Raw genomic sequence first — 26,572 nt, 5'->3', positions numbered from 1 at the left:
CATCATTATAGTTTACACATTTGCAGGATGAAAGATTAGGTAAGTCAATCACATTTGATTTGCAAAAACTAGTTCCTAAAGGTAAAATTTTAACATCACCCTATTGTGATAATATGATAATTACACAAAATATAAGAGTATTACCAAAAATTAAAAAGAACAAATTAAAACATTGGACAAATAAATATATCTTCACAATTCTTTGGACATTAATTTAGAGTGACAGTCGTAAATGGTGTTGTCGTGAAATACACTTGTCAAGGCATGCACTAGCTGCACGCATGTAGGGTATTGTAATCATGCATAATATATGATGGCAGTATGCCCAACTGAATTGGTAAACAAGTTTCATTCATTTTCGAATCAAGGGAGTTTTCCCGATTATAACTTCTGAGCAAAATAATATTGAACTAATGAGATATAAACTACTAAGAGTTTTTGATTTTACTATCCTCTACCGTGTGATAGTGACAGGCAGGTCCAATATTTTGAGTAGTGGATGCCGGCATGCATAGCGAGTATCCACTACGTACAATGTAAATTTGAAGACATTCCATATCCTAAACCAATAAGAGTTATCCTCCTTTAAGCAACTACAAATTTATACATAAAAATATGCATTGGACTTAAAGGAACACTCTGGCAATCACAACTTTATGCCTTATATGTTAGAAAATTAATTATTAAGCACGAACCACATGGTTTTATTTTAAACTTAAATTGACCATAAAAACAAATTACATGTAGTGCTTGATAATTATTTTTCTAACATAATGTTGTGATTAAAAATGTTGTCACTATTTAGCCATAACATGAACAAATTAATCAGTCATCTTCACATTGAATGCAGTTACTAAATTGCATTTTATTAGGAAAATACAAACTACTACAAAATGTTACTTAAAGAAATTATTGAAAAAATATATACACAAGAATTTAATTAAGTACAATTTATCAAGTCTTTTATAACATAAATTGTTGATCTCTTTACCAGCCTAATTCATTATAATGTCTGACTACTTGTTAATATAAACCAACAGATATTATAGCAAATGGAATGTATTGCAGAATTACTTTGGAATACTTCAGGCAAAACATTGAGACAACTTTTAATAAAAAGAAATACAAAGTTACCATCTTGTTCTTGGGACCCACGTACAAGCCTGATCCTTCTGATGTGGTTGTTATAGATGCTCAGAGAAATTCAGATAATGCCCTTTTGACTTAAAAAGGTATAATGCTTCTTGACATATGTCACAATATATGGGGGGAAAAATTAAAATTGACCCTTTTTGGGCCTTGGCAGAACCACAACAGCTATGAAACTAAACTTTGGGCAAAGTGAAAAGTTTTGGCTTCAAAGTGTATGTACAATCGTGGCCCTTTTGACATTTATATGGAAGACTTGACCTTAATCTTCCACACAGGGAGTATGAATTTCAAATGGGGTTGCCTGAATGGGGGCTCCCTTTGAAGTCTTCCATAGGGGGTGTATGGATTTTAACTGGAATAACCCACTGTAGAAGCTCACTTGAGTTAACATGTCTTGAGTTCTTAAGATGTATCACAATATCAAAAAATGTACTTACTAAAATTGTTATGTCAACACTATGATTTGTTTTACAAGCAATATTTATTATTACACAGATGTTTTTATCAATTCAAGGGCTTATTAACTCCATGCTTTGTAATGGTTCTGTTTTGGAAGAGACAGCTCTAGACCAATACTTTGAAGATTTACATTTTTAGCTTAAAAGCTAATTCTGTTATCTATTACAGTCAATGGTTGATGTTCAAACTTGAAGCTTTCCCAAAATTCCAAAATCACTTAAAATCAATTATTATATGATTGCCCCATCAAACCAGACCAGACAATATCTAATTCCATCTGTCAATCATTTTCTGTATCATTTCTTGCTTAGTAAGTCCAGGCACCCGACACATGGTAGTACGATTCTGTGGGTACCACTCAGAATGCCAGGTGGCTCCCGTCCAGGGAGCCTCACAGCTTGGAGTTTCCTTTGGAGTGGTGTTACTTCCTGGTGTGGTAGTAGTGGTCTTGAACTCTTCTTTTAGTTGGAAGTTTGGATTCAATGTGTTATCTGACCAGTAATCTTCATTACCTGTAAAAGAAAAGATGATATGAAACTTTGTTATATCTGAGACTATAATATTTGGGTTATATACACGATGTGCTATTGCAGATGTCCATACACCCCAATGGAAGATGTGCCCTTACTCTTCCTCACAGGGAGTATGCATTTCAAATGGGGTTACATAAATGGGTGAGTCCATTTGAAATATACACCCCCTGTGTGGGAAATTAAGGTCATGTCTTATATAGGGGGCGTATGGATATCAACCGGTATAGCCCAATGAAAGCTGTGATTCCTGATCATGTATTTGTGTTGAAAATCCACAAAAATTGTGGTCAGGTATTCTTTTGGAATTCCCAAGGATGTAAGTTTTCAGGATTAATCTAGAATTCCAGATTTTTTGGTCCAAATTTCTGCACTTTATTTATTTTCGGCCCATTTTGGAGCTTTGTAGCCCCAAATTTCTGTGCTTTCCCCAGATTTTTTTCCAGATTTTCAGGTTTTTTGCTTCAGGCCATCCCTGAATTCCATAACTGAACTATGAGGCGATCAAATGAAACAAGCCAATTCCAATTTGTTCACTTCATATTTGTGCCCAACATTAATATGTTGATAACTGCATTCAATTTGAGTTGTAGTTCTTGAGATATGTTACACATTGCTGAAAACACTGAAATACACAAGATTTTGATCACTTCTTCTTTCGTGGACGTTAAAGGGGCATTTCGTGATCCATAGCCTCATCCCCCCACTTTTCTCAAAAAAATTTAGATTTTATATCACTGGAAACCTCTGGCTACATAATGTTTATGCACAAAAATTTTCTTGCAGATTAATTCATTTAGCAAAGATATCGTCAAATTTGAATTACGTTCTGGTATACCCGAACATAATTCAACACAGTAGCTTATGGAGCAGTGTAATACGCATAATCATGCATAACTCGCAAATGCAAAATTGGAATCAACTGACATTTTGGGAGTAAGCTTTTTGCGTGTATATCTACTGCAAAATGTCATAACAAGAGGATGCTAGGATCACAAAATACTCCTTTAAAAGACAATACAACATAGACTTGCAAGGACAATTTTAAATCCTTACCCCATAGCAAGCTTTCAAGTTCTGCATCTGGTGTGACAGGCGTATATTTGCGATCATCTTGAGTCCAGAAATAGTCTCTGTTCCAATCCATAGATACAGCCATTTCTTCACATGGCACACATTCACATGTTGTAGGCACCATGACCGTTTTGAAATAAGTTTCGCCATTGTTACAGCTAAATTGTGCCATCTTTCGGGTGAATTTTGTCGGGCGGCTGTGGAAGAAAGAAGAAAATAATTGATTTAATTTTTGTTCAAGTAGAAGAGGTTCAAGTAGAAAAAGATGTGTTTCTTCTCATGGCAGACATCCATTTGCAGGTCTCAAAATAAATGTTCTTACTTGTGTTGCAATATTCCACAAAGGGATTGATGTAGAAAGTGGTTTCTTCATGAGGAGCAGGTTTTTCAATTTTTCTCTGTATCCTTTTTCTCCTACATGGTATCATTTCCTCAGTTTTGAGTAAGAGTGATGTCCCCACTCCCTACATCCTTACTCCCTGTTCCAGAAAAATACAGCTCTAATTTTACCGCTGGTCGAGTTTTGATTTCATCCCTTAGCAAGTTAACTTATCTTATAACCATATTTTAAAGTGAGCATACCTGCACATTTGGACCATCTTCTTTTCTTTGTAACCAGTACGTCCCATGTAAACTGCTTTTTTTGGTGGATTACCAACACAAGTGACATCCTTTACTTTAGCATTACAAGTATCATTGCGTTGTGTCAGTACATTGGTGTAAGTCTCGCCCCAACAACTCTTGGAAGTTTCCTTCCACCAATCAACTAAGTAGGGAAAAACATTAAAAAATAATTGCAGAAGTTTAAACAATTTGTTGTCATTAAATAAAAGTTCAAAATGTAGATCTGTAAATGTAAATCCAACTCAGGAATGTAGGTTTACAAGACCTGTCCCCAGTGGCGAAGCATCATAGTGCCACCCGTGTGGCACCTGCCTCCCCCAACATTGACTGCAAAATTGAGAAAATCCTGTAAGAAAATTGCTGAAAAACGACTTGTGCCCCCAATCAGACCCAGAGGCCCCAACTTATTATCTGTGCCCCCAATATGATGACTCACACTATGATGCTGCCTGTTCCCTCACTAGCTATGGTCCATATGGCTTACTTGAGAAAGTGATATCTGATGCATCAGTATTTTGTCAGTTTCTTTGTGCGTGTCTAAATGCACTGCCTTTAAGCGCACATGTAAAGATGGCAGTTCTGCAAGTCAAGACATGATTTAATTCTACCCCCACTGGAGTGTGCAAAGGGCATCACTCTCTCAAGAAAGCCAAATGGATTATGGTGCTATGTACTAGAAATGTGCATGCTGATCATCACTATAAAGTATGTTACAATTTTGCAATTTCCTCACGTTTTATATAGCATCATTTGTTTTTCACTTTATTATTCACAAATGTTTCTCATTTAAAAAAAAAAAGTTATGTCTAATTGGTCAATAGCTTGCTGACTGCTGCAGTTACTTCCCCAACATTTAAAATTTTCAAATTCTTGTTTGCAGTTTATCACAAGAGTTACCATTAATAATAATCAAACAGATGACGATTTTCCTTTTCCATAATTTTAAAGTTATCCCTTCTCCTTCAAATGTTGTTTCACCCCTCTATACCCCTTTGTGGCATCACCTTAATACCCGTTAATCACCCCTCTATGGTAAAAACCTTGATATATTTCTTATGTTCCTCCAAAAGATTTTACTTACATGATGATGGTTTAGTGAGTGCTTCCATAGATCTCAAGAACATGGGTCCCAGCCACGGTTCATAGGTCTGGTTCACCAGGTTGATAGGGTAGAGACGTATAGCTTCAGGATGGAACACGCTATTGACACCAAACATTTTAAAGTTGTAAGAATTCTGGTGATAATGGGTGAATACTTCTTGTGCATACAACAAGGCTTTGGTAACATTCCATCTGTAGCTCCCTGTAATAGATACAACAAAGAAGAAGTTATGAGGGGTCTTTTCTCCCCCTCCTCCCCTGCCACTAGTTCAACATGCTCCAGTTCTTCAAGACCCCTAAATCAGCTCTTCAAGACCTGTTTTAAAAGTTGATTATGCACACCTGTACCAAAATGAGTATTTATATAACCCAATTAAAGTTTTACAGGACTGATTCATATAAATTTTATGCCCAAAATATAAATGTACACCCCTCTTCAGCACGACACGGACACAGCATCATCTACTTTTCTATGCTCTACCATTTCTTATTTCATCAAAGGAGTATTTTTTCACCAAACTTGGTGGAAATTATCAACATTATGGACACAAATTCACAAGGTTTACCATGGGCTCAACTTGTGTAAAGTTAGTAAAGTATGATTTTGGGAACTTTTATAATAGCATCCTCTTTTCTTCCAATTGTGAAAGACGTTGTGACTTGTGGTTTGAGTTGGGTTTCAAGCAATCTACATAATATATCAGTTGTAAAAGCTGCTTGCATCAACTTTTGCTTTCAACTCTTTCATTTGTTGCTTTTACAAGTTCCATAAAACCTCCATTAATTCTGAGTCTGCTCCTCAAAAAAATGACTTGTTCATCCCATTATGTGCTTAAACACCCTTATGAATATGTAGATATATATTCTAGGGCACGTACAGAAGATTATATTTGCGAGACCTGTGTAGCATAGTTCTAGATGTGTGTACGACTACAAGGTCTTATGGAACATACCTGATCTGTTATAGGCAGTCACTATGGCAGGTTGTGGCACTCGTCCAAAATTACATCGTTTTACCAGATCCACATCTCCCTTCACATAGTCCACCACTTCACCAGTTGGGCATACAAGAAGCATGTCATGGAAATCTAATTCAGCATCTGTAATATCTTCAACCAGCTTGTCCAATTGATGGGACTCAACAAAGACAATGTCACCACTGTTATCCTTGAGACAGTTGAGACTGCCACGGAAACCGGAGTAGGGTTCGTCTTCAATGGTGCATTTTGCCGTATCGTAACCAATGCAGCGTTGGCAAAGTTTTGTCTGGTGTGTCTGCATGGTTAGATAAAAAAAGAAATATACAAAGAAATTAATTTTTAACACTTTAAGACTTTCAAAAAAGATTTGAATTTGTCATGAAGGACATCATTCCCCACAAAAAAATTAATACTCCATCAGCAGTTATCTTGTCTTTTTGATCATAAGATTTCAATTTTGACAAATGTAATGTTTCTTGCTACTGATTTTGAGTACTTGTCCATGCCAGTTTGAGCTGCCATCCACCCCACTTGCCCTCTGCATGTTGGACTAGTTGCTTTACGTAATATAGTTCAGTCACTGAAGGTAAATTCCAAATTCAGTCCTTGTTACCCATTGATAGCAAAAAACATGAATTGGGCTATTTTAGTTGAAATCCAGACACCCCCTATGGAAGACATGACCTTAATCTCCCACACAGGGAGTGTGAATTTCAAATGGGGTTACCTGAATGGGTGACCCAATCCGTTTGAAATCTACACTCCCTGAGGTCATGTCCTCCATAGGGGTAAGTATGGATGTTAACTGGAGTAGCCCATTGAATAACCTACCTTAGTGACTTCCAAGAAATCATCAAATGTAGGCGATAGCCAGAGTGGGTTGGAGTAGCGACTGAAGTCTCGTTCACGTAACTCGTTATTATCAAACATGTCACTGAAGTAGTCCAACAACTGTGGTGTATAGACCTGAAGGAAACTCTGAGCAAGAAAAATATTTAAAAAATATATTCACTGCAAATATTAGACCCTAAAGAGATAATAAATCAATGCAGGCTGCTGTTTCAGTAAAAATTGTTTACTTTTTTTATCATAATTTTGCTTCAAACTGAACAACTGCATGGTAGATCTTCTTGACCCTATTTAGTGGTATGGTCAAGAATACATGTAACATTATTTAAGACCTTCCACCAACTAAAATATATTAGTGACATACATTTTAGTAAATTCAATTTTGGCCAAGTAGTTGGAGTTGCTATTCCAAGTAAATACCTGACAAAATACCTATGAAAGTAACTGGCTGAATGAAGCTCATTAAATTTCTTTGACTTTCCTTGATCACATTTGTCAAAAATACATCAGTCAGCCCTAATGCTACATATCATGATGATGATGATAATAATACAGTGAATCTGCTTTCACTGTGTGGAGACATAACTTATTTAGCTCTGAGCTTGTTGTCTTGCTTGCTACTATACCGTAAAACCCCGTCTAGAGTGCCTCTGATGAAAGCTACATTAATCCAGGCGCCATTATAGAATTTGAGCAAATAAATTACGGATCCAAGCATATACAAACAAGTATTATTTTAAGACCAATCTATTGTATTAGTATATTTACGCTTGCTTCAAATTAATTTAGCTTTCATAAAAAACATTTTATATGCTTGTAGATGAGGTTTTACGGTATAGTGATTGCTTTAATTTGAACTTGAACTACATACAGAATGTACTCGTAGTTTTTGCTGTTTAATATGTTTTTGTTGTTACTCTGAGGAACATGTGAAGAGTAGTTTTATCTGTCTGAGGCTTAAGTTGTTTTTAATCAATCTGTTTGGTTTAGTTTTAGATGCGCACAGTACCAGTGCAATTTTGTATTGTTTACTTGATTCATGATGGTCTCCGTTGATTCATATTCTCCTGGGGGCTTTAGAATTTAAATTTTTGGACATCAAACTTTACCTATTTGTGTTTGTTGTTGCTTGTACCTCTCTGCATACCATCTGTGTTTTACTTGTTTTCCCACATGAAGCTGCTCTATCTTCTCAACTAATACAATGAACTAATCTATTTAAAGTCCCAACTCCCCCTGTGGAAGATTTAGGAAATATCTTCCACTGGGGTTCCTAATGCATTAACCAACTCTGTTTGAAACTCACCCTTTCTGTGTGGAAGATTCCGGTTGAAACTTTCTCAGAGGGTGTATGAAATTCAAATGGTGTTGCCTAATGTGTTCATAAGTTCATTCCATTTGAAATTCATATTCCTGCTGTATAAGATATTTCTAAAATCTTCCACATGGGTATTGTGGATTTTAAATGGAATACCCCAATTTGCAATCTGCCAGATATTCCTGCAACCTACCTTAATTGCAGGATGGTTCAACCAGGAATAATCCTCATTCTGTGTGTTAGTCATTGTAGGAATATCATGGAAGTAAGCAAGTGCTTCATCAACCTGGTCAATGGCATCAAAGCGCATCTTAAGAAGCTGTGACCACATCTTGGAGATGGTAGGATCTACACTATCCCTGAAGATACAAAAGAAATTCATGGAATGTATATTGTACTCTCTTAATGTAAAAGAGTGAATCAAAAGAGTGATTTATGCACTCCAAAAATAGTGAAAATTACTTCAAAAGAGTGTTGAAACTTTCAGTTCAAAATAAAGGACCACTCCAAAAAGAATTTATCCTTATATCATACCTTATCGAGTGGACATTTCACTTGTTTGGAGTGAGTTTTACTCTTTTTGGATTGCATAAATGCTCGCTCTTTTGGTTCACTCTTTTATATTTTTCTAGTAAAATCCAAGATATATCTGTCAGATTCACTGTCCATTAACATCATGCTTTGTGATTTTTCCAAATTAACGCATCTTGTGAGGGTACATTATTCTGCAATATTGTGCTCTGATTGCATCTGAAACATAGTAAAGTATGATACATTCTACACAGAGCACTTATTTATTTTTGCAGCAGCTGTGTTGAGCACTAAAATTAATGTTCTGCACAGAAAATGTCTACTTCTACAGTTTTTGGGTGTAAAGGATGCTGCATGTATTACCCTTATTTCTTAAATCTTAGGCAGTATCTTTATTCTTACCTGTCTTCAATAATATCCTTAATTCTGTCAGTAAGTGTAACACCATCTTGAGTAGTGTCACCTGTCTTCCATTTGGACCAGGCGTTTTTGAGGTAGTCTGAAATGTAATGTTTTAAAATTGTTATTATATAAATGACTTTTGTTCCTGTGGACATTTTTCTTTGTATTGGCAGAAAGTGAATGTGTCCTTGGTTGTAATCAGACTACACTGCCTACAATGTCATATTGCAGCAGTGTAAATGGAGGTCCCTTTCCAACTGTTCAGGCTATTCCAGCTATAATCCATACACACACATATACATTATGTTATGTTATGTTATGTTGTGTTGTGTTTTGTTTTGTTTGACATTGTGTTGTGTTGTTGTGTTCGGGGTTGTATTGTGTTCTGTTGTGCTAATGTCAAATGGCAAAATTAGTGTAAAAGTTCTACATTTTGCAAAAATGTTTTTTGTGCATTTATCAAGCATGTCATTGATACACTTTTCATTCTAGCATGTGAAAAATAAATTATTTCAACTCCCCCAGTTTAGTTCCTATATCCATTTTTATATTTCTATCCTCATGTTTGTTTTGTGTGCTGTGGTGCAACTTAATTAAACATGTGTTTATTACCTTTTGTATCTGGTGCAGATGGCAACTGATCAAGAATAACAGACAATGTCTCAGCATTAATCTCAGATGTGATAGGAGAGGATTCTGTCTTTCCTTTGTAATCTTCACCTTTAAAGAAATAACGGAAGAATCTGCAAAAAGAAAAAGAGATCATAAAAGATAACAGGATGGACATATGGTGATAGTGCCATATGGGGCAAAAAAATTTCAGGGGAGGGAATTTGTGACATGATCAAGGGAATGAGTCACATGTCGACCCTGGTCAAAAATGAGTTTTACTCATGTTTCTAAAAAGGACATTTAGAGCTTTCAGAAACTGAAAACCCCATGTTGATACAACTTTTCTTTGCGAAGTTATGTCCATTTATCAATCGCTGAAAACAATATAAAACAAAAGAATTTTAACACTTTCTTTGCTAATATCTCAAAATCAATATTAGCGACATCCGACTCATTTCCCTTGATCACGTCACATTTGTCCTGTTAACCTTCTTACAAAATTACTTCAAAGGGATCAATGTGTGAAAAGCATGCAAATTAGTAATCAAGGTGTTGGGGGACAATTGGCTCAAATTGTCAAAATGTGGCTGAAAAGAACAAAAAAAATGAGTCATTTTGCCAAAAGGTGGGAGGATACATCCCCCCTTCGGTATTGATGCCCATGCCTATGACCTTTAATTACCTTGGTGTCTTTCCATTCCAGTTGAAATAACTCCATGTGTGTGGTGAGTTCCAGATAAACCATTCTGGCTCTGTGAAGTTGAAGAAATAGAGACCTGGAATACCCCAGTTGACCTCATGACCTAACACAAGATCTCTGTCCCAGCGGAACACATCGGGATGAACTCCTAAAAAACAAAACAAACAGATCATGGTGCATATGTGACATAACGATTGGTCTTAGAGACTCTTAATTTGGACATACACTTATGACCCATATCTGTAATCGCTGCCAAACATTGGCCACATGCACAAACCTTTGCAAATGTCCAGGGCAAACACATATGTATTCATTCTGGTTTCAAAAGCTAACTGCGGATATTTTGTGGAATAACTGTGGATGCTGTGTATCAACCGTTGACTCATATTTGTGACCTGCTACCACAAAATCAGCGTAAAGTCGCAAGGTGTTAGTCACTCAAAACGCCCTGACTAATGCGTTGGTGTTCACTCAGCCTGTTAAAGTATGTCTGTATGTCCTTTGCGAATGGGGGCACAATGGGCCATTCACGAAGGATAATACTACTGGCTTGTACAGGTGGCTGCAAACAAAGAACATCAACTTAGTCTGACCAATTATCTCGAAACTACCAACTCAACAAAATGAGTATAAAGTCGCGCCAACTTTACGCTGATTTCGTGGTAGCAGGTCACATTTTACCATCTGATTATTTTAAACATGCTTTTATATGAAAGTATAGTCTTGAACCATGGATGGTATGCAGTCAGTCTCTGTGACATCCATGATTAGATAGCAGTGTGGAGTTGTATGTCCTCATTTGGGGGCACCTACCCATGCCTCCCCTACACAAACACACACATATATTCGTATCTACGGACATCAAATTAACTAACCTGGCAAACAAGAGTTGTCAAAGAATCTACTGACGGATTCAAACACAGACCCTATGCGAGGAATGGTGCCATTAGCAAGAAGCCAACCAATAGGATGATGGAATGAGGAAACCTGTTACCATGGAAACAAATCGATGAAAAATACATAGTAACTATGGAGTAACAATAAAGTACCAGGTTCAAAACCAGTAGCAAAGAAGATATTTGACAAACATTCAGAGATGCCAGGTAGTTTGTCAAATATTTTTTACTTGCAAATGTTTGAAAAATCTTTGACATCGGCAAATATAAGCTGTTAACACTTTTGAGAAAGCAGCTGTGATATATTATATTTCATTATATATATGAAGAGCTTTGTTTCAAAACCCCTTACATCCACTTTTGGCCAAATTGAGTTATTGGCATAATATTATATTGTGGGTAAAATACACATTTTGGTGGTTGTTTGACCTTCATACTACCTTCCCTTCGAGTTATCGCATATTTCCGTTTGGGAAATCTTAGGAATTTCGAAATCTGAACTTAAAATGAATATAGAATTGTTTTGTTTTAAATTTTTTGATGTATAATGGTAGCCTGGAATGTTCTTTACCTATTAAAACCAAAAGGAACTGTTTTTGGGTCACTATGTTTGAAAAAATCATTTTAATTAACAAAAGGTGTAGCTTAGGAAATACCCAAAAAATGACATTTTCCGAATTTAATTAAAAATTCATAATTAAAAAAGTAAATGAGATATTTCAATTTTTCTTTTTGATTTTCAAAGCATTAGTCAAGTTACATAATGTAGTGCAAACAAATGGGCTCAAATTTGATTGCAAAGGTGGTTTCTAGAAAAGGGTAAATTTATTTTGTTGCAAAACCCTTACATCCACAAAAGGTGCGATATAAAAGAAATAATAAAATAAATAGGAAGCCTTAAAAATTGTCCCAAACCTATTCTTTTAGTTTCTATTCATCAACACATTATCCAATCCCAAATTGAATCAAATCGAACAAGTAATACTTGCACAATTAAAAAAAGCTGTTTTTCTCAAAAAGTCAAAAGTGGATGTAAGGGGTTTTGCAACAAAGCTCTTCAATTATGTTGAATACTAACAGAAGTATTTGGGAGTGTGAGGGTCATTCCAAATTTTTGGCATCAAGTCTCATATCTCTGACCGTGTAAATGTTAGCCAATATATTACATAATTATCATGCATGGTCTTATCTGTCAATTTGGTAGTTCTAAATTTTTACAATTTTTAATGTTTCTGATGTACCAAATTTTCTTATGGTTCTTCGATCATCTACAGAAGTCTAGTAACGGTATCAATGTAAGTGTTCTCTCATTTACAGGAGACACTCTGATGTACAATCGACCGTGTATTCAAAGACATGCAATGTTTGAAGAAGCTACCATATTCAGAACTGAAGTTACAAGCAGAACCTTTACAAGCAGAATCTTTAGAATGAACCTTAGTATAATATGCTAAATAAAGCATTAAACAAAACCAACCTTATATACACCAGCATGGCATGTATTCAGTTTAGTCAAGTTGACATATTTTGCATCACCACCATATCTGTTATTCACAAAGGATTTCTTCATCACTCCAACTGTGTAAGTGTAGGTTTTCCAGTCATACGTTTGTTCATCAGATTCCTAAAAAAACCAAAATATTTACATAATATCACTTTTTGTTCACATTAAAAAATATTTTGCAATATACATATACCGCAAATCATTTGTTTACCAGTTTACTAGTACTCTAACAGTAAAAAAATACCCTGACTCATACTAATTGTGTCCCCTTGCTTTCACCCACCCCAACTGGCACTACAACTATTTACAGGTATAAGTCCAGATTTCTCCCTCTCCAACACTACATTTGATTCCCCTCTCCTATTCCCTCAATTAGAGGTTGTGGCACCCGGGTAAAGGATACTGAATGGTGCCCCCACCCAATTTCTGAAACAATTGCGCCCAAGTATTTGCACAAATCCCAATAATTTGGTTATAATAATGTTAAATTTTGGTCATAAAACAGGATTTCGAATGAAATGTTGAAATGCGCACAAAGCCCTAAAAAATATCCTGTGAAAATTGGAGGAGCGCATAATCAATCTAGGTAGTGCTGAATTGGTCAATTCGGCACCCCCATATGATGGCACCTAGGGCATGTGCCTTCCCTTGCCCCTAGCTATGTCACTGCTACTAGTACACATTTGCAGACACCAAATGATTTTGACACCTTTTCTGCGACATATTTGGTGATAAAACATGCATTTGAATTCCATTCAACTAATTATTATTCCTAGCTGATTGCAGCACTAGCCCTTCAGTCCCATATCATTATTAGGAACCGTTCACAAACACTTGTTGGTGGGGCTGATGCAAAAAGGGGGCCCTGAAAAATGTTGACCCTCCTAAGGGGGGGGCCTGAAAAAAATGACCACAAATTTCCTGTGAAAATTGAATTTATATGCTTTTTTATGTCAAAAAGGGGGGGCCCTGAAATTTTTAAGGTCTGTAAAAAATTGTTTTGCATCAGGCCCCCCTAACAAGTGTTTGTGAATGGTCCCCTATAAGCAAGGAGAACAATCAACATTATGAAATTTGATTGAAATGCCAAACCTTTCTCAGATATTGACTGATTATTGGTTGCAGTTGGAAGTCATGTCCAGCGATGAATGTTGCCATGGCATCGGTAGTCATCAGATCAGCTGTTCCATTCAAGACCGTCTTCATGCATTCCATGTCATTTGAGGCATTCACACAACCCCATGATACATCTTTCACCTAGAACAACAACAAAATATTGAATTTGTATTGTTGCACAAGCCCAGTGGGCCAGTGCTTGCAAAGCACACAAAATATTGGATTTTTAGCCTACTTTGGCCCAAAACATGTTTTGGGGCTAAAAAGGAAATGTAAGGGCAATATTGATTTGTCTGTTAAGGTTAAAGTGGTAGAAGAATCAAATACTATAGACTGAAGCTATATTGTAACATTTGCTGAGGAGGACACACTCAATATTTTTCAAAATTCAATTTTCACACAATTGTATATTATAAACTTTAGTAAATTAACATTAAAGCTCATTAAGGGTATACGAGGTATTGTTGGTCGAAGCAGCCAAAAAATTCGATTTTCATTATCTGAATCAATATATTATTGAAAAATAACACTTTGGTGTTTTGCAAAAGTTCATTCTACAAATCGTATACTTTGAAAACTTGCTTAATGTATTGTTGTTAATGAGTTATTTACGTTTTACAAAAGTGTTGTTGTTTCAGCCCTCTTTACAACATTAACTCAAGAACCACATGACCTATAAAAGTATATCTGTAATATTTGAATTCTTCTACACGCTCGCTATGAATTGAGCAATACAATTTTTGCCAATGCTCACTACCATTCGCAAGATGCTGCGAACTATTTTTTTTTCTGCTGCTTCGACCAACAATACATCGTATACCCTTAACAAGGAATCTATTTTATATGCAAATCACACATTATTGTTTTAATTCAGGACCCCTTTGCAAGGACAATGACAGCACCCTATTCGAGTTATAATTCTTACCTTATCAGTCAAGTCAAAATATTTCTTCATTTCCATACACTGAGTATACTGAGTTGCCGTGGTTACACAGAATTTGGCTCTTGGTTTAGACTGAAGCTCATTACAACTCTTGAATGTAGCCAGGAAATCTTGCACATAGGTATCCTCATCTGTTACCATGGTGAAATTCCTGGATTCATCGTAAAAGATGACATTCCTTCCCGATTGGCCTGTTTCTGGACATGTGTATGTGGAGGACTCAAAAACTCTGAAATCTTCTGGATTCTTTTTGCTTGTGAAACTCTGAAAATGGAAAAATGGAAATATAAATGATCCAAAACCAAGAGAGCATGTTTTGTACATGGTTTCATAAGAGCTGTGTGAGATCTAGTGGAAAATAGGCATCTGTGATTGTTTTTTTCTTCTTCAAAACCTTAAGTGTTCCCTTCATCCAATCATAATTTTTTTTGTTTCAAACGAAAGCTAACACTTATCCCTAAAAACATTTTCATTAGGTTAACAGATAACGCAATTCAATGTCTATAGCAAGGCGAATGTTGTAAATCTGTTGAAAACGACCTATCCCAGCACAATTGTTGACCAATGCAGATTTTAAAAGTCTAAACCTCAAGTGTTCCTTACAATATTTTTTAAATTTTACGTCATTAAATAAAAGAGTACACTTTTGTCCATATACTAGCCTCATTTTAAAATGAGCAATGGCCAATGTGCAAAAAGTAACTATTTTCGCCTTTTTTGTCATACGGTTGTAAATTCAATGACTTTGCTAAAGAGTGCTTACAAATTGATATGTTTTGTTCTTTCAGATTTCTTACCTTAACAGCCTCTGTAAGAACCTGTTGGAATGTTGTCTTCCATGCGTCATCCTTATGAGGTGTCATGTACATAGTTGGGTATGCTGTCATGCTCACATGACATGACTTCACCTGCCAGTCTGTCAATGGGTAACTCCTATCTTGACAAATTAACTTGTAATTATCAACTGAAACAAAATGAAAAATTAACAATGATACTAAATGATGGTTTTAGACCATAGGCCCCTAAAGTTGAAATTCTTAAAGTACCAATTTTTTGAATAAAATTGGAATTCAAAAAGTGTAACAAGTTAATTTTTGTGACACGTTTTTAAATTTTAATGTGATGAGAACAACACTTTTTCACTTTGAGACACAGAATTAAGGGGCCGTTCACAAACACTTGTTGGGGGGCCTGATGCAAAAAAAATGTCATCACAAATTTTTTCACCCCCCCCCCCCTTTCAGACCTAAAAAATTTCAGGGCCCCCTTTTTGACATGAAAATTATGGGTCAACCCCATAGAAAAGCATATAAACTCAATTTTCCCAGGACAATTTGTGGTAATTTTTTCAGCCCCCCACTTAGGAGGGTCAAAACTTTTAGGCCTCCCCCTTTTTTTGCATCAGGCCCCCCCTAACAAGTGTTTGTGAATGGTCCCTAACACCTTTACATTCTGGCAGGAATTGTCATCACAATAACTCCTCATGCACCTAGTCTTTGTCAAAGACTACTTGCAATCTAGGAGACGGAGAGACATGGCTGCAAGTTGCGATTAAGAGGGGTGAGCAGCCAAACCATGAGTGGAGTGCCAAAGGCGTGCCTGAGTGGCAAAGCTGTGAAATTCATTTTTTTTTTTCACATTTTAATCCAAAGCAAACAACATAATATGTGTTATAATATAGTATCCATTTGCATTATGGTTCTGTAATTGTGCAAGAATTACCCATGTTAAAACTCACCTGGTCTGGGCACCCCGCTGGGCACAATCTGGCCATGACTTGTCAAATCAGTTTCGGTCATTATCATGTTTTGGATCACTTTATGATCCACAAATGTGACCTGTCCCTTAGTGTCATCAATACACTTTAGGCTGCCCTCTACTCCTTCATATTTCCTCTGCTTATCCGTCTCTGGACATCTGCCAACCAGACTAGCTGGGTACGTCTCATTCTTGTTGTAGGTCTTGTTCAAAATATCTAGATAAAACATAACCATAACATCACATAATGGGAGCGATTGCCGAATAGGGTGCACCTGAGATTGGAATTGCAGTTTCCTTTCTCACGAAGTAAGGGCTAAGAGTAAAATTGTACAATTGTGTTTGGGAGTGGCCTTCTCTCTTTTCTCTTTTTCCTAGCTATTTTCTTCCATTTCTTGCTTTGTTTATCAAAGCTATCTAGGCCAACATGCATATATTAGCCTACACTGGCTATTCAGGCTTGTGCATTTGTATGAGCTTGGAACGGTCCATGGTTTTCCGTGGATTAGCATGTGTTCCTCACGGACCAACCTGGGTAAACAAACAAACAAACTCTACTAGTCTTATTACAAGACTGCCCTACCCCAACCCTAACCCTAAACTCCGTAAACAAGGACTGGACTCAAGTCTAGCAAGTTGCACCCTATTCGGTAATTGTACCACATAATGAATAATTCATGCAATGGGCTATTCCACTTGAAATCCATACACCCCCTATGAAAAACATTCATGTCAGACCTTAATCTTCCACACATGAGTGTGAATTTCAAATGGGGTTACCTGAATGGGGGACTCCGGCCATTTGAAATCTACACCCCTGTGTGGGTGATAAAGTTCATGTCTTCCATATAGGGGTGTGTGGATTTCAAGTGGAATAGTCCAATGACTGATCCAAGATTTGAAAAAGTGCTGCCGAGGAATGTAATCCCAAAATAGTTCCAAACATGCAGGATTCTGGGGGGGGGGGCAAGGGACAGCCCCCCAAATATTTTTCTTGCCCCACCCCCCCCACATTGAACAAATAGCAGGCCTATAGATCAATACAAACTTTGAAAAATGATGAAAAACGTTTCTTACCTGGTACACACATCTCATCAAAGAATTCTGCTGCACTTTCCACAAAATCTCCCTTTCTTGGAATGATGTTCTTCTGAATCAGACTGCATATGGGTGATTTAAAGGCTGATGTCATGTTTGCATGGGCGTGGCATGATGTCCTATCAGCAAGTTCAGACCAAGTATTGGCATTGGTACCAACAGGTGCAATTACTAGTGTTACGTTCTGCCATCCTGAAATAATGTTCGTAGACACTATTTAATACACTTATAGAATCAACCAAGTAGTCAATCAGAAAAGATATAAGAAAAAAATGTGGAGTGTATTGAAATTGTCTATATGCATTTCCTATACTACGCACAGTGCTTTGAAATGTGGGCATATCATGTAGATTTGTTAAGCTTGCAAGTCAGTGGAAGCTCCACATTCAAATTTAGGACATGTAGAATGTCCTATTTTTGTCTTTAATACACAGCTTTCAATTTAACGACTAGTAGACTATGTTAGCACATGCTACGAACAAAGATGCAAAGAACTGAATTTTTATGAATTTTACATTTTATGAGCAAATCACTAAGTCTTAAAGCTATTGCATTGTTTCCCCTTAAATATCACAATTATATACATTTTTCTGTTAAACACAGTGGTGTAGAGCGAGTCATCATATTGGTGGGGGTACGCCAACCATGATTGGGGGCACCGGGTCTGATTGGGGAGGCACAAGCTGTTTTTTTGGCATTTTTCCTGCAGTCGATTGGGGGAGCATGCACCCCCACCCCCATGTCCATATGATGCTACGCCACTGGTTAAACACTCTGTACTAACCTTTTAAGATTGGTGAACTTGTAGTAGTTGGATCTGTTGATGTATAAGGTACTTCATAGGCAACAGGTTTCAAATTATACTTGGTTTTTGCAGTGTATACATCCTCCTCTCTGGTAACCATGACATCTACATATCCTTGAGATAACCTGGAAAATAGAAGTGTTTCTATACAGTAAGTTGTACTCATTTCTACACATTTTTTACATTAAAAACATGGGAGGGTTTCTTTATTTTGATTTAGGTCAGTTATGTAGCCAGGACTTATTCAAAGGGGGGGGAGGTAACTTTCAAGGGGGAAAATGATCAAAAATTGGCTAAAAAGTACAAAAAAGTATACAAATCTTATAATATCAGGACAGCCAGCATCAAGAGGAGAAGACTTCTTAAAGGGGAGGGGGAAACTTCTTCCTTTTGCCCCCTTCTTTGGTTATGAAACTGGTTTGGGTATAGAGGGATATACAACTGAGATTATGAAAACTGTTCACAAAATAATATATATAAACAACGGAGACCCAATGTATACTACTCAGGATACTATTGGTCTGGACTTTGAAATTATTTCTGTTCAAATGAAGCTTCACATTTACAAACAATATAATTGCATATTTGGCTGAAGTACTCCTTTTCTAAACCATTTTGTAAAATTTGTGACTCTTTCCTATAGTTTGTTCAGCTTATAATTGGCAATAGAATGGCATGCATGCAGTTGAGCGAACCTACTATGTTAGTTGTGTAATGTATATATGACTGGTGCATGCTTTTGCAAATTTATGTGAGCGTAAGTACTTACCCGAGAGCATACAATTGTGCATCCCCGTACCCACGTTTCCAATAAAAAAATATTATGATAAACTAATATTTCAGATTTTTTTTTTTCAAAATCACTGATCAGGTATCACAAACTTACCAAAACATGCAGTGTTCCTTAGAGGTGGCCAGTGCGCATCCCCATTCTCTCTTTGGTTGCAAGGTGTATGTGAACTCATTAGCCATACGTTGACATTTCTTCCATTCAAGTGATGTTGATGTACACATCTTTATAGCATCTGTCTTGTTATAAAGGGTTTGGAAGAATATTGGTGGTGGCGGAAACATCTGAAGTTGTTGGTAGTATTCCTTCTTTCTTGCAATGAAACTCTTCCATTTCTGCTCAATAATTTCTATTAAAATTAAATAAATTTTGAGAACAAAAAACTGTTAACAAATGTTTTTTTTCCTAGACAATCCTTGAATTGCCAGGTAAACTAGAAAGGTCAGTCCTGTTTTCAAAAATTTTGGGGAAATTTCTGATAATCTCTCACTGAACGACCCAAATTGTTCAAAAAATTTCCACAAATTTTTTTATCAACTTTTATATCTTGACCCAAATTTTTTTTTCCAGTCTCACTGAATGACCCCTTTTTGGTAAGATCAGTGGCGTACTGTGGCCACTCCTACCCCGGGGGCTAAAGAAAATGTCACTTTTGACGCCCCTTGCAGCAACAGCCCGAAAAGGTTGATCCAATTTTTCACCAATTTTTCACCAATTTTTAAAAGTAAAATTTTACAGGTGTTGTTACACCCCCCTATCATAATTTACCCACACCACTTCGAGCTATTGCCCTGTTTAAAGTAAAAAAAGTATAGTTTCATTAGTTTTCCATAATTTGTCGCCCTTTTTCCTTAATAAAACTCTTCTTGTTGCCCCATCAGTCCCGCCCTTTTTTTCAAATTATTCTTCTTGCCGCTCCTTTATCTTCTGCCACCTCTTCTTTTTTGCCACCCTCTGCTTTTATCCGGGGGCTCGTGCCCCCAAAGCCCCCCTCAAAATATGCGCAATAGGCTCTCACCGAAAGACCCCTAGTTTCGAACTGCTGTCCGCACATACCCGTCACTTCCAAAGTTTAGTGCCCCCTCCCTCCCTACGGAGTGATGCCCCTGGAGGGCAACAACAAATTTTAAAGGTGGGAGGGGGGTCTTATGATACATACCTTCTACATCAGTAGGGATGAGACATCGTTTATCACCGCATTCAGTTTCACAACATTTCTGTACACTGGTACATTCAATATCCGTGAGGCACGTATCTGTTGTAGTAGTACATAAGTCATCTGGTTGCTCTGTTGGGACAGGGCACTGGCCTGGCTTCTCCATACCTAACAGATTGTTTAATAGTTATAAGGAAATAAGTTTAGGTCTCAGAATTTAAAGATGGAATAAATTTGAAGGCTTCAAAACAGCTAAAGCTTTTCCTTACGCACACACGTTTTCATAGGATATCTAACAGCCAATAATGACATCATGGCAGTGTCAGACCCTGGTGACGTACTATCGTTACTAATCATTACTGGAGTAATATGATGACAGTGCAAACACACAGATAGTTTGTAAAGTTTTTTAGCCAATCAGATGCGCAAATAAGCGTCAATATTATTGTGGTAAGGGAACAAACCAAAAGATCGATGACGTCCTATAAACGAAACTAGTTTCGTTTAGGGGGGAGGGGGTAAAAATACTTGATTACGTTTGTGCAAAAACATCGGTCTGAAGAATGTGTCATTATTATTATTATGTCAAAATGTTCAACATTTCATTATTACGTTTCTGGCAGGGAGGGAGGGGGTCGGCTGAGAAACGAAACTAGTTACGTTTATAGGACGTCATCGATCTTTTGGTTTGTTCCCTAACGTAGACATGCATCGTTTTTTATGTTTTATATAAATTATTTTAATAGCCCTATTTATTTTGTTAAAATTGCCGTGTATGTAGTTAGGGCGTCACTGAGAAAGTGGCAGTAACCTTTATTTAAAGTCCCATTCGTATTCGGTGATCACTGTAACAAAATTAAAATTGTTTATATATATTGCCTAAAAGTGAAGGATTTGTCATTCAAATTGTATTTTCAATTGGTATTTTTGAAATGAAAAATTTGGTAAAAAACGAAGAAAACATTCATGTCTTCTATTGTCTTTATACGGCTTTAAGCTTGGGGGATGCATCCCAGTCAGAACTTTTACCCCTGTTCCCCCCAGTAAAAACCTAAAATTACGAAAATTTTCACTTTTTGCGGTAATTTTGCGCAAATTTGGTTGATTTTGCCCCCCCTCCTGAAATTCACTTTTCCCCCTCAATGCCCCCCCCCACCGAAAAAAAATTCCTGGTGCCAGCACTGAGTATTTATGATACCTGATAATTCCTTTACAATTCAAGTTTCCCCAAATTTTCTTCCAACTACAAAGACGTAGGCCTATTTCCTTACCTGGCGGCTCGACAGCATTCAGACAGACATTGCCCTTGTCGCAATTTATTGCACAGCATTTCTTTGTTCCAGGACAAGTCAAGTCAGAGGTACAACTATCCAATTCACTGCACATCAAACTGCTTACGACGACATCAGGACACTCTCCGTATTTGCCATCTGAATACAAAATAACCCGGCAAAAGACGATATCATCATCATTTATATAGAAATTTAAAAAGAAATGTAGAAAAAATGTGGAAAGAATTTAGAAAGAAAGAAATTTAGAAAGAAAGAAATTTTTTTAAAGAAAGAAATTTAGAAAGAAAGAAAGAAAGACAGACAGACAGATACACATACAGACAGAAAAAAAAGAAAGATATAAAGAAAGAAGGAAAGAAAGGAAGACAGACATACAGAAAGAAAGAAAGAAAGAAAGGAAGAAAGAAAAAGAAAGAAAGAAAGAAAGAAAGAAAGAAAGAAAGAAAGAAAGAAAGAAAGAAAGAAAGAAAGAAAGAAAGAAAGAAAGAAAGAAAGAAAGAAAGAAAGAAAGAAAGAAAGAAAGAAAGAAAGAAAGAAAGAAAGAAAGAAAGAAAGAAAGAAAGAAAGAAAGAAAGAAAGAAAGAAAGAAAGAAGAGAAAGAAAGAATTCAGTTTTGCACCATATTTCACCAGTTTAGCTTCAATATGGCAAAAACATTTCGCGCATTTGTACCATAAACTTATTTTGTCGCCAAAAGGTGCTAGATTCACTATACTTCAAGAAATCCCCCCACTCCATCTCCCCATGTCAAAAAGAAATCTTCGCCACTGAATAGAAAAGAAAAGAAATAGAAGACAAAAGGAGAAGGGAAAAAAAGAAAAGAACAAGAAAAGAAAAGAGGAGAAAGGGAAAAGAAAGAGCCGAAGACGAAAGAGAAAATGAAAGACAACAAGACAAAGAAAGAAATAACGGAAACAAGAAAGAAATGAAAACATTAAATGTAATATCGAACTACTAGTATCCCAAAAAAATACAACGTTCTGTTTGTCCCAAAAGTAACTTAACATTGTGAATTTGCCATCAATATTTCCTACTTCATACCAAAATGGACAACATATTCACAGATTGATCTTTTAGAAATATTCTGATACCATAAACAGCATTATTGATGACCCCTTGACCTTACATGTATCATGATGTATACATCAAACCCACAAAAGCAAGCTCATTTTTGTTCTTTGTTCAAAGCCCATGAATGAAGTGCTTCCCTGAACAATACGCCGTAGAAGTGACGTAGTTAATCGGATTAACTACCAATGGATGAATACAATTTTGACTATATCGCCCGCACTACAACGTTCACGCGGTACCGATGCATTGAACCATAGATGTCAAAGAAATGCTAATCACTCGCACCTGTCAGATTAGTATAATTGAAAAGAGCGGTATTGTATTCAATCTATGATTGCAGGCATACACAGGTGATGAGTGCAACCTGCCTGTAGTGCAGCGCGGTACATTCAAAAATTTTATTCATCCATTGCTCTGTCTGGCCGGACATGTCAATAAGCAAAACAGTGGCGTAGCCAAGGGGGGAGGGCGGTGCCCCCCGTTCATCAGTGCCGTCGGTTCATCTTAGGCCGTCGGTAGACGACGGGCCTTGGAAAAAAAGTTGGGGTCAACAATAGACAAACATGTTGAAGAAACAAAGAACATGTCGCTCAAATACTTCATATCTTGGATATCATGATATGACTCTTCCTTTTTGGCTGTTTACGTTAGCGCATTGAAGGAGGAACTCAGAAAATCAATGAAATCAGCAGAGACACTTTTTCAAAAGAGTCATTCAGAACTTCGCAGTCAGGATTCATGAATGTGGGAACTTACAAGGCCGTCACCTGGAGCATATTTTGTATAAAAACAAGTTGAAGGTAGGCCTAATCACAATTTTGTATTGTTTGTTCTCTTTTGAATAATGTTTTCTGTGTTTGTGTTTTTAGTTTCATTGAATCAAAATGCAATGTGTGCCAACGTCGTTTACGGTTGTAAACAACAGTTGTTAAGAAATTTGCATCAAATTATGAAGCATTTTAATCGATTACGCATTGAAAACAAACAAACAAACAAACAACAGAGCAAAATTTAACAAAACAGATTTTAAAATAACGTTATAGGCCTATCGTGTTGTCACGTCTCAAATGACGAGACTTATTTTGCATTTATAAAATTTGGGTTTTACGGTGCACTGGTAGATATCTGTTAGGTCATGACCACATAGGGTCATGATGTAGTCCCAGTAATTGAGAACGTGACGACATTTACATTTACATTGGGTATTACTATATTATCTGCTATGTCACCAGCTCATATAAACGTCCAAATGATTAGGGGCGCACCATTAGATTTCCAAAAAAGCAAGGGAGTTTATAAAAAAAAAAAAACTTCGCCCACTAGTGAGACGAAAAAAAAAACTTTGCCCACTAGTGAGACGAAAAAAAAAATTTTGCCTCACTGATAAGTAAAAAAAAAAAAAAAATTTCCCCACCCAACTTTGTATAAAAATTAACATTAAAATTGAAAAAAAAAAATACTTCGCCGCCGAATATGGCTGAAAAATTTTTTGGTGCTCTCGGAGGCGAAAAAAAAAATTCCGCCGCCTTTGGCGGCAAAAAAAAAAAAAATTCTGCCTGACCCAAACTCCCATGCCCCCCCTGAGAATCTAATGGTGCGTCCCTTATGTCTGTGTTCGATCTTCGATGACCACATAGGCATGTTAACTTTGGTATCATAACATTCCTAAAAGAATTATCTACATTCTGTGCAATTTTTGTAACAACACGCAAGTTATGACAAATTCACTTTTGGGACACCCTGTAGTTTAAATTAAAGTGGGATCAAATTTCATTTAAACTATATAATTTCTACCATCACGTATGATGAGCCTATTTTATTTTTTACTTTTTATGTAAAGCTGACTATTTCAAAGATTATATACATTTTGGCTGAAAACCAAAAACGTACGAAATAAAAAATAAAAAATAAATAAATAAATAAATAAATAAAAAAACAAACAAAAAACAAACAAACAAAAAAAACCTCGTGACTCGTATTTCAAAATCTATTTACACACCATTTTAGTTAATCACGTCATTTGCGGGAAACCGGGGGAACGGCATATTAAGCCCGTTCCTCGGTTTCTTTTTAATATCCGGATGAGAATTTTTGTAAAAAAATATTTTATATTTCATTAACAACAATCCACCTAGTAACCTGGTATTAGGCGTAAGTGGTTGTATCTTCGATTTAAATAATGATAATAATATCAAAAACTTAAAAGCAAAAACAATAGAATCTCACTATTTCACTTACATTATCAGAAACGGACAATATCTTCAACGATACGGATTAATGCAATTAACAGTGGTTAATTATCCAACATAAAAAAATTGTAGTAAATAATAATAATAATAATTTTGCAAAAACACAGTACCAAATCGCATTCTTCAATAGTTTAAAGTTTCATAAATGATAAATCATAGTTATAACTGAAAATAAATGTTACTAATACATTAAAGATAAACTTACCCCATAAAAGAGCGTTTTCCTTACTATGTGGGTAGGCAACAGCAGCGCCAAATACACAAACTAACAATATCAGCATCATCTTTGCAAACTTTGCGCCGATTTTTTTGCTAAGTTTCTAAACTCCAAGAACTAATAATTTGCAATCAGAATTCAAAAGTTGTCACCAAGATTCTGAGGAATAACGCACTTCGCAACTTCTTAAATACAAGTTGGTCGCTGCAGCAAATCAGCTGATCGGCTCAATGTTACCCTGGGAGTTTTCACTGATTTGTCACGTGATAGCTGTTAGTTGGAAACCAATACCCAATTGTATTCTGATGGCATTAACCTTGTTTTTTTGTGTGTTTTTGGTTAACATGGTTTTTCCTCACGCTGCTAGCGTGTCACACCAGCGTAAACAAGTTGAAATCGGAGGTGGGAATCAGAAATCCCGCGATGCCTTGCTATTTATACCAAAACATTTGTATTTTGCATGATTCCATGCAGCTTTCAATGGTAAAAGTTCAACGACCTAATTCCAAATTGACACTATTAGTCGGGCTTTTAGTGCATTTACGCTCGTAAAGATGTTTTGAAGATCTATGATTTGTTAAAGGATTTCTCTAAAAATAAAGCAAAAATATATCGGATTCCCTTTTACAATAGCGAACTGACTCCCTAATACCATAGACCTTCAAACAGTGTTGGCCAAAAAAAATTGTTGTGTTGCCCTCAACCGTCCGACTCTAAATCCTGAAAAATCTGGGTCGGTTTTTTTTTTAATGATGATTTTTACAGATTTGTTCAAAAAATCAATGTTTTTCACTTATAATTAATATTTTATTGAAAGACTAGTCTTTAATTGATGTCTAACAGGTATCCAGAAGTCAAAATTGACAAATGTCCCCTAATTGAAGAAGCATTATTTAATATTTGAGGGGATTTTTAAAAACTGAAGGTTGAAAAAAAAAAAAGAAGAAGAAAAAAAAGAAATCCGACCGTCCGACCCAACTTTCCCATTTTCCAACTTGAGGGCAACACAACAATATTTTTTTTTGCCTAATAGGGACGTCGTATACAATAGGTATACCTATTGTCTTGGTCCTAGATTTCCTTTAGTCCTGTGTTTTCTTAATAAAACTTTAGGCATCACCCAATGGGGTTCTTTGTAGAACCAAAAAAGGTTCTGTAGCCAAGAAAATGATTTTTTAGTGCCAAAAAGGGTTAACACTACATGTACGTTTTACTTTTCTTAACTTTGTGATGAGTCCCTGAATGAATGAATTAGAATGTCCCCAGGCCTAGGCCTATTTAAATCTTTAAGGTTCTTTATAGAACTTTTTAAGGTTCTTTTTAGAACCTTATTACTGCTTAGGGT

General features: G+C 36.3%; 1 protein-coding gene across 1 annotated transcript; it reads right to left on the bottom strand.

Annotated features, from left to right (window-relative positions):
• Nucleotides 1-845: 845 nt before the first annotated feature.
• Nucleotides 846-25,373, bottom strand: LOC140137803 (major yolk protein-like). The gene is made up of 22 exons (XM_072159585.1): nucleotides 25,216-25,373; nucleotides 21,670-21,828; nucleotides 20,402-20,566; nucleotides 19,339-19,591; nucleotides 18,432-18,577; nucleotides 17,627-17,839; nucleotides 16,530-16,766; nucleotides 15,589-15,755; nucleotides 14,774-15,055; nucleotides 13,825-13,989; nucleotides 12,706-12,852; nucleotides 11,208-11,319; nucleotides 10,315-10,480; nucleotides 9,633-9,763; nucleotides 9,021-9,117; nucleotides 8,281-8,446; nucleotides 6,752-6,898; nucleotides 5,894-6,215; nucleotides 4,921-5,142; nucleotides 3,798-3,981; nucleotides 3,198-3,412; nucleotides 846-2,123 (listed from the first exon to the last, which is right to left on the bottom strand). Exons 1-22 carry the CDS (start codon nucleotides 25,292-25,294, stop codon nucleotides 1,879-1,881), a joined length of 4,020 nt encoding a protein of 1,339 aa, XP_072015686.1. The 5' UTR covers nucleotides 25,295-25,373; the 3' UTR covers nucleotides 846-1,878.
• Nucleotides 25,374-26,572: the final 1,199 nt, after the last annotated feature.

The sequence above is a fragment of the Amphiura filiformis genome, chromosome 17 (genome assembly GCF_039555335.1).
Source record: "Amphiura filiformis chromosome 17, Afil_fr2py, whole genome shotgun sequence".
NCBI classification, from domain to species: domain Eukaryota; kingdom Metazoa; phylum Echinodermata; class Ophiuroidea; order Amphilepidida; family Amphiuridae; genus Amphiura; species Amphiura filiformis.
This window is presented reverse-complemented; position numbering and strand designations above follow the sequence as displayed.

Bases quoted from the DNA above. Each gene is read 5' to 3' on its own strand.
- LOC140137803 (XM_072159585.1), bottom strand. From the start codon at position 25,294: ATGATGCTGATATTGTTAGTTTGTGTATTTGGCGCTGCTGTTGCCTAC. The intron at 15,756-16,529 runs GTGAGTTTTAAC...ATTTTGTTTCAG, and splicing joins CAGCGGGGTGCCCAGACCAG to TTGATAATTACAAGTTAATT. The intron at 9,118-9,632 runs GTAATAAACACA...ATTACATTTCAG, and splicing joins ATCTGCACCAGATACAAAAG to ACTACCTCAAAAACGCCTGG.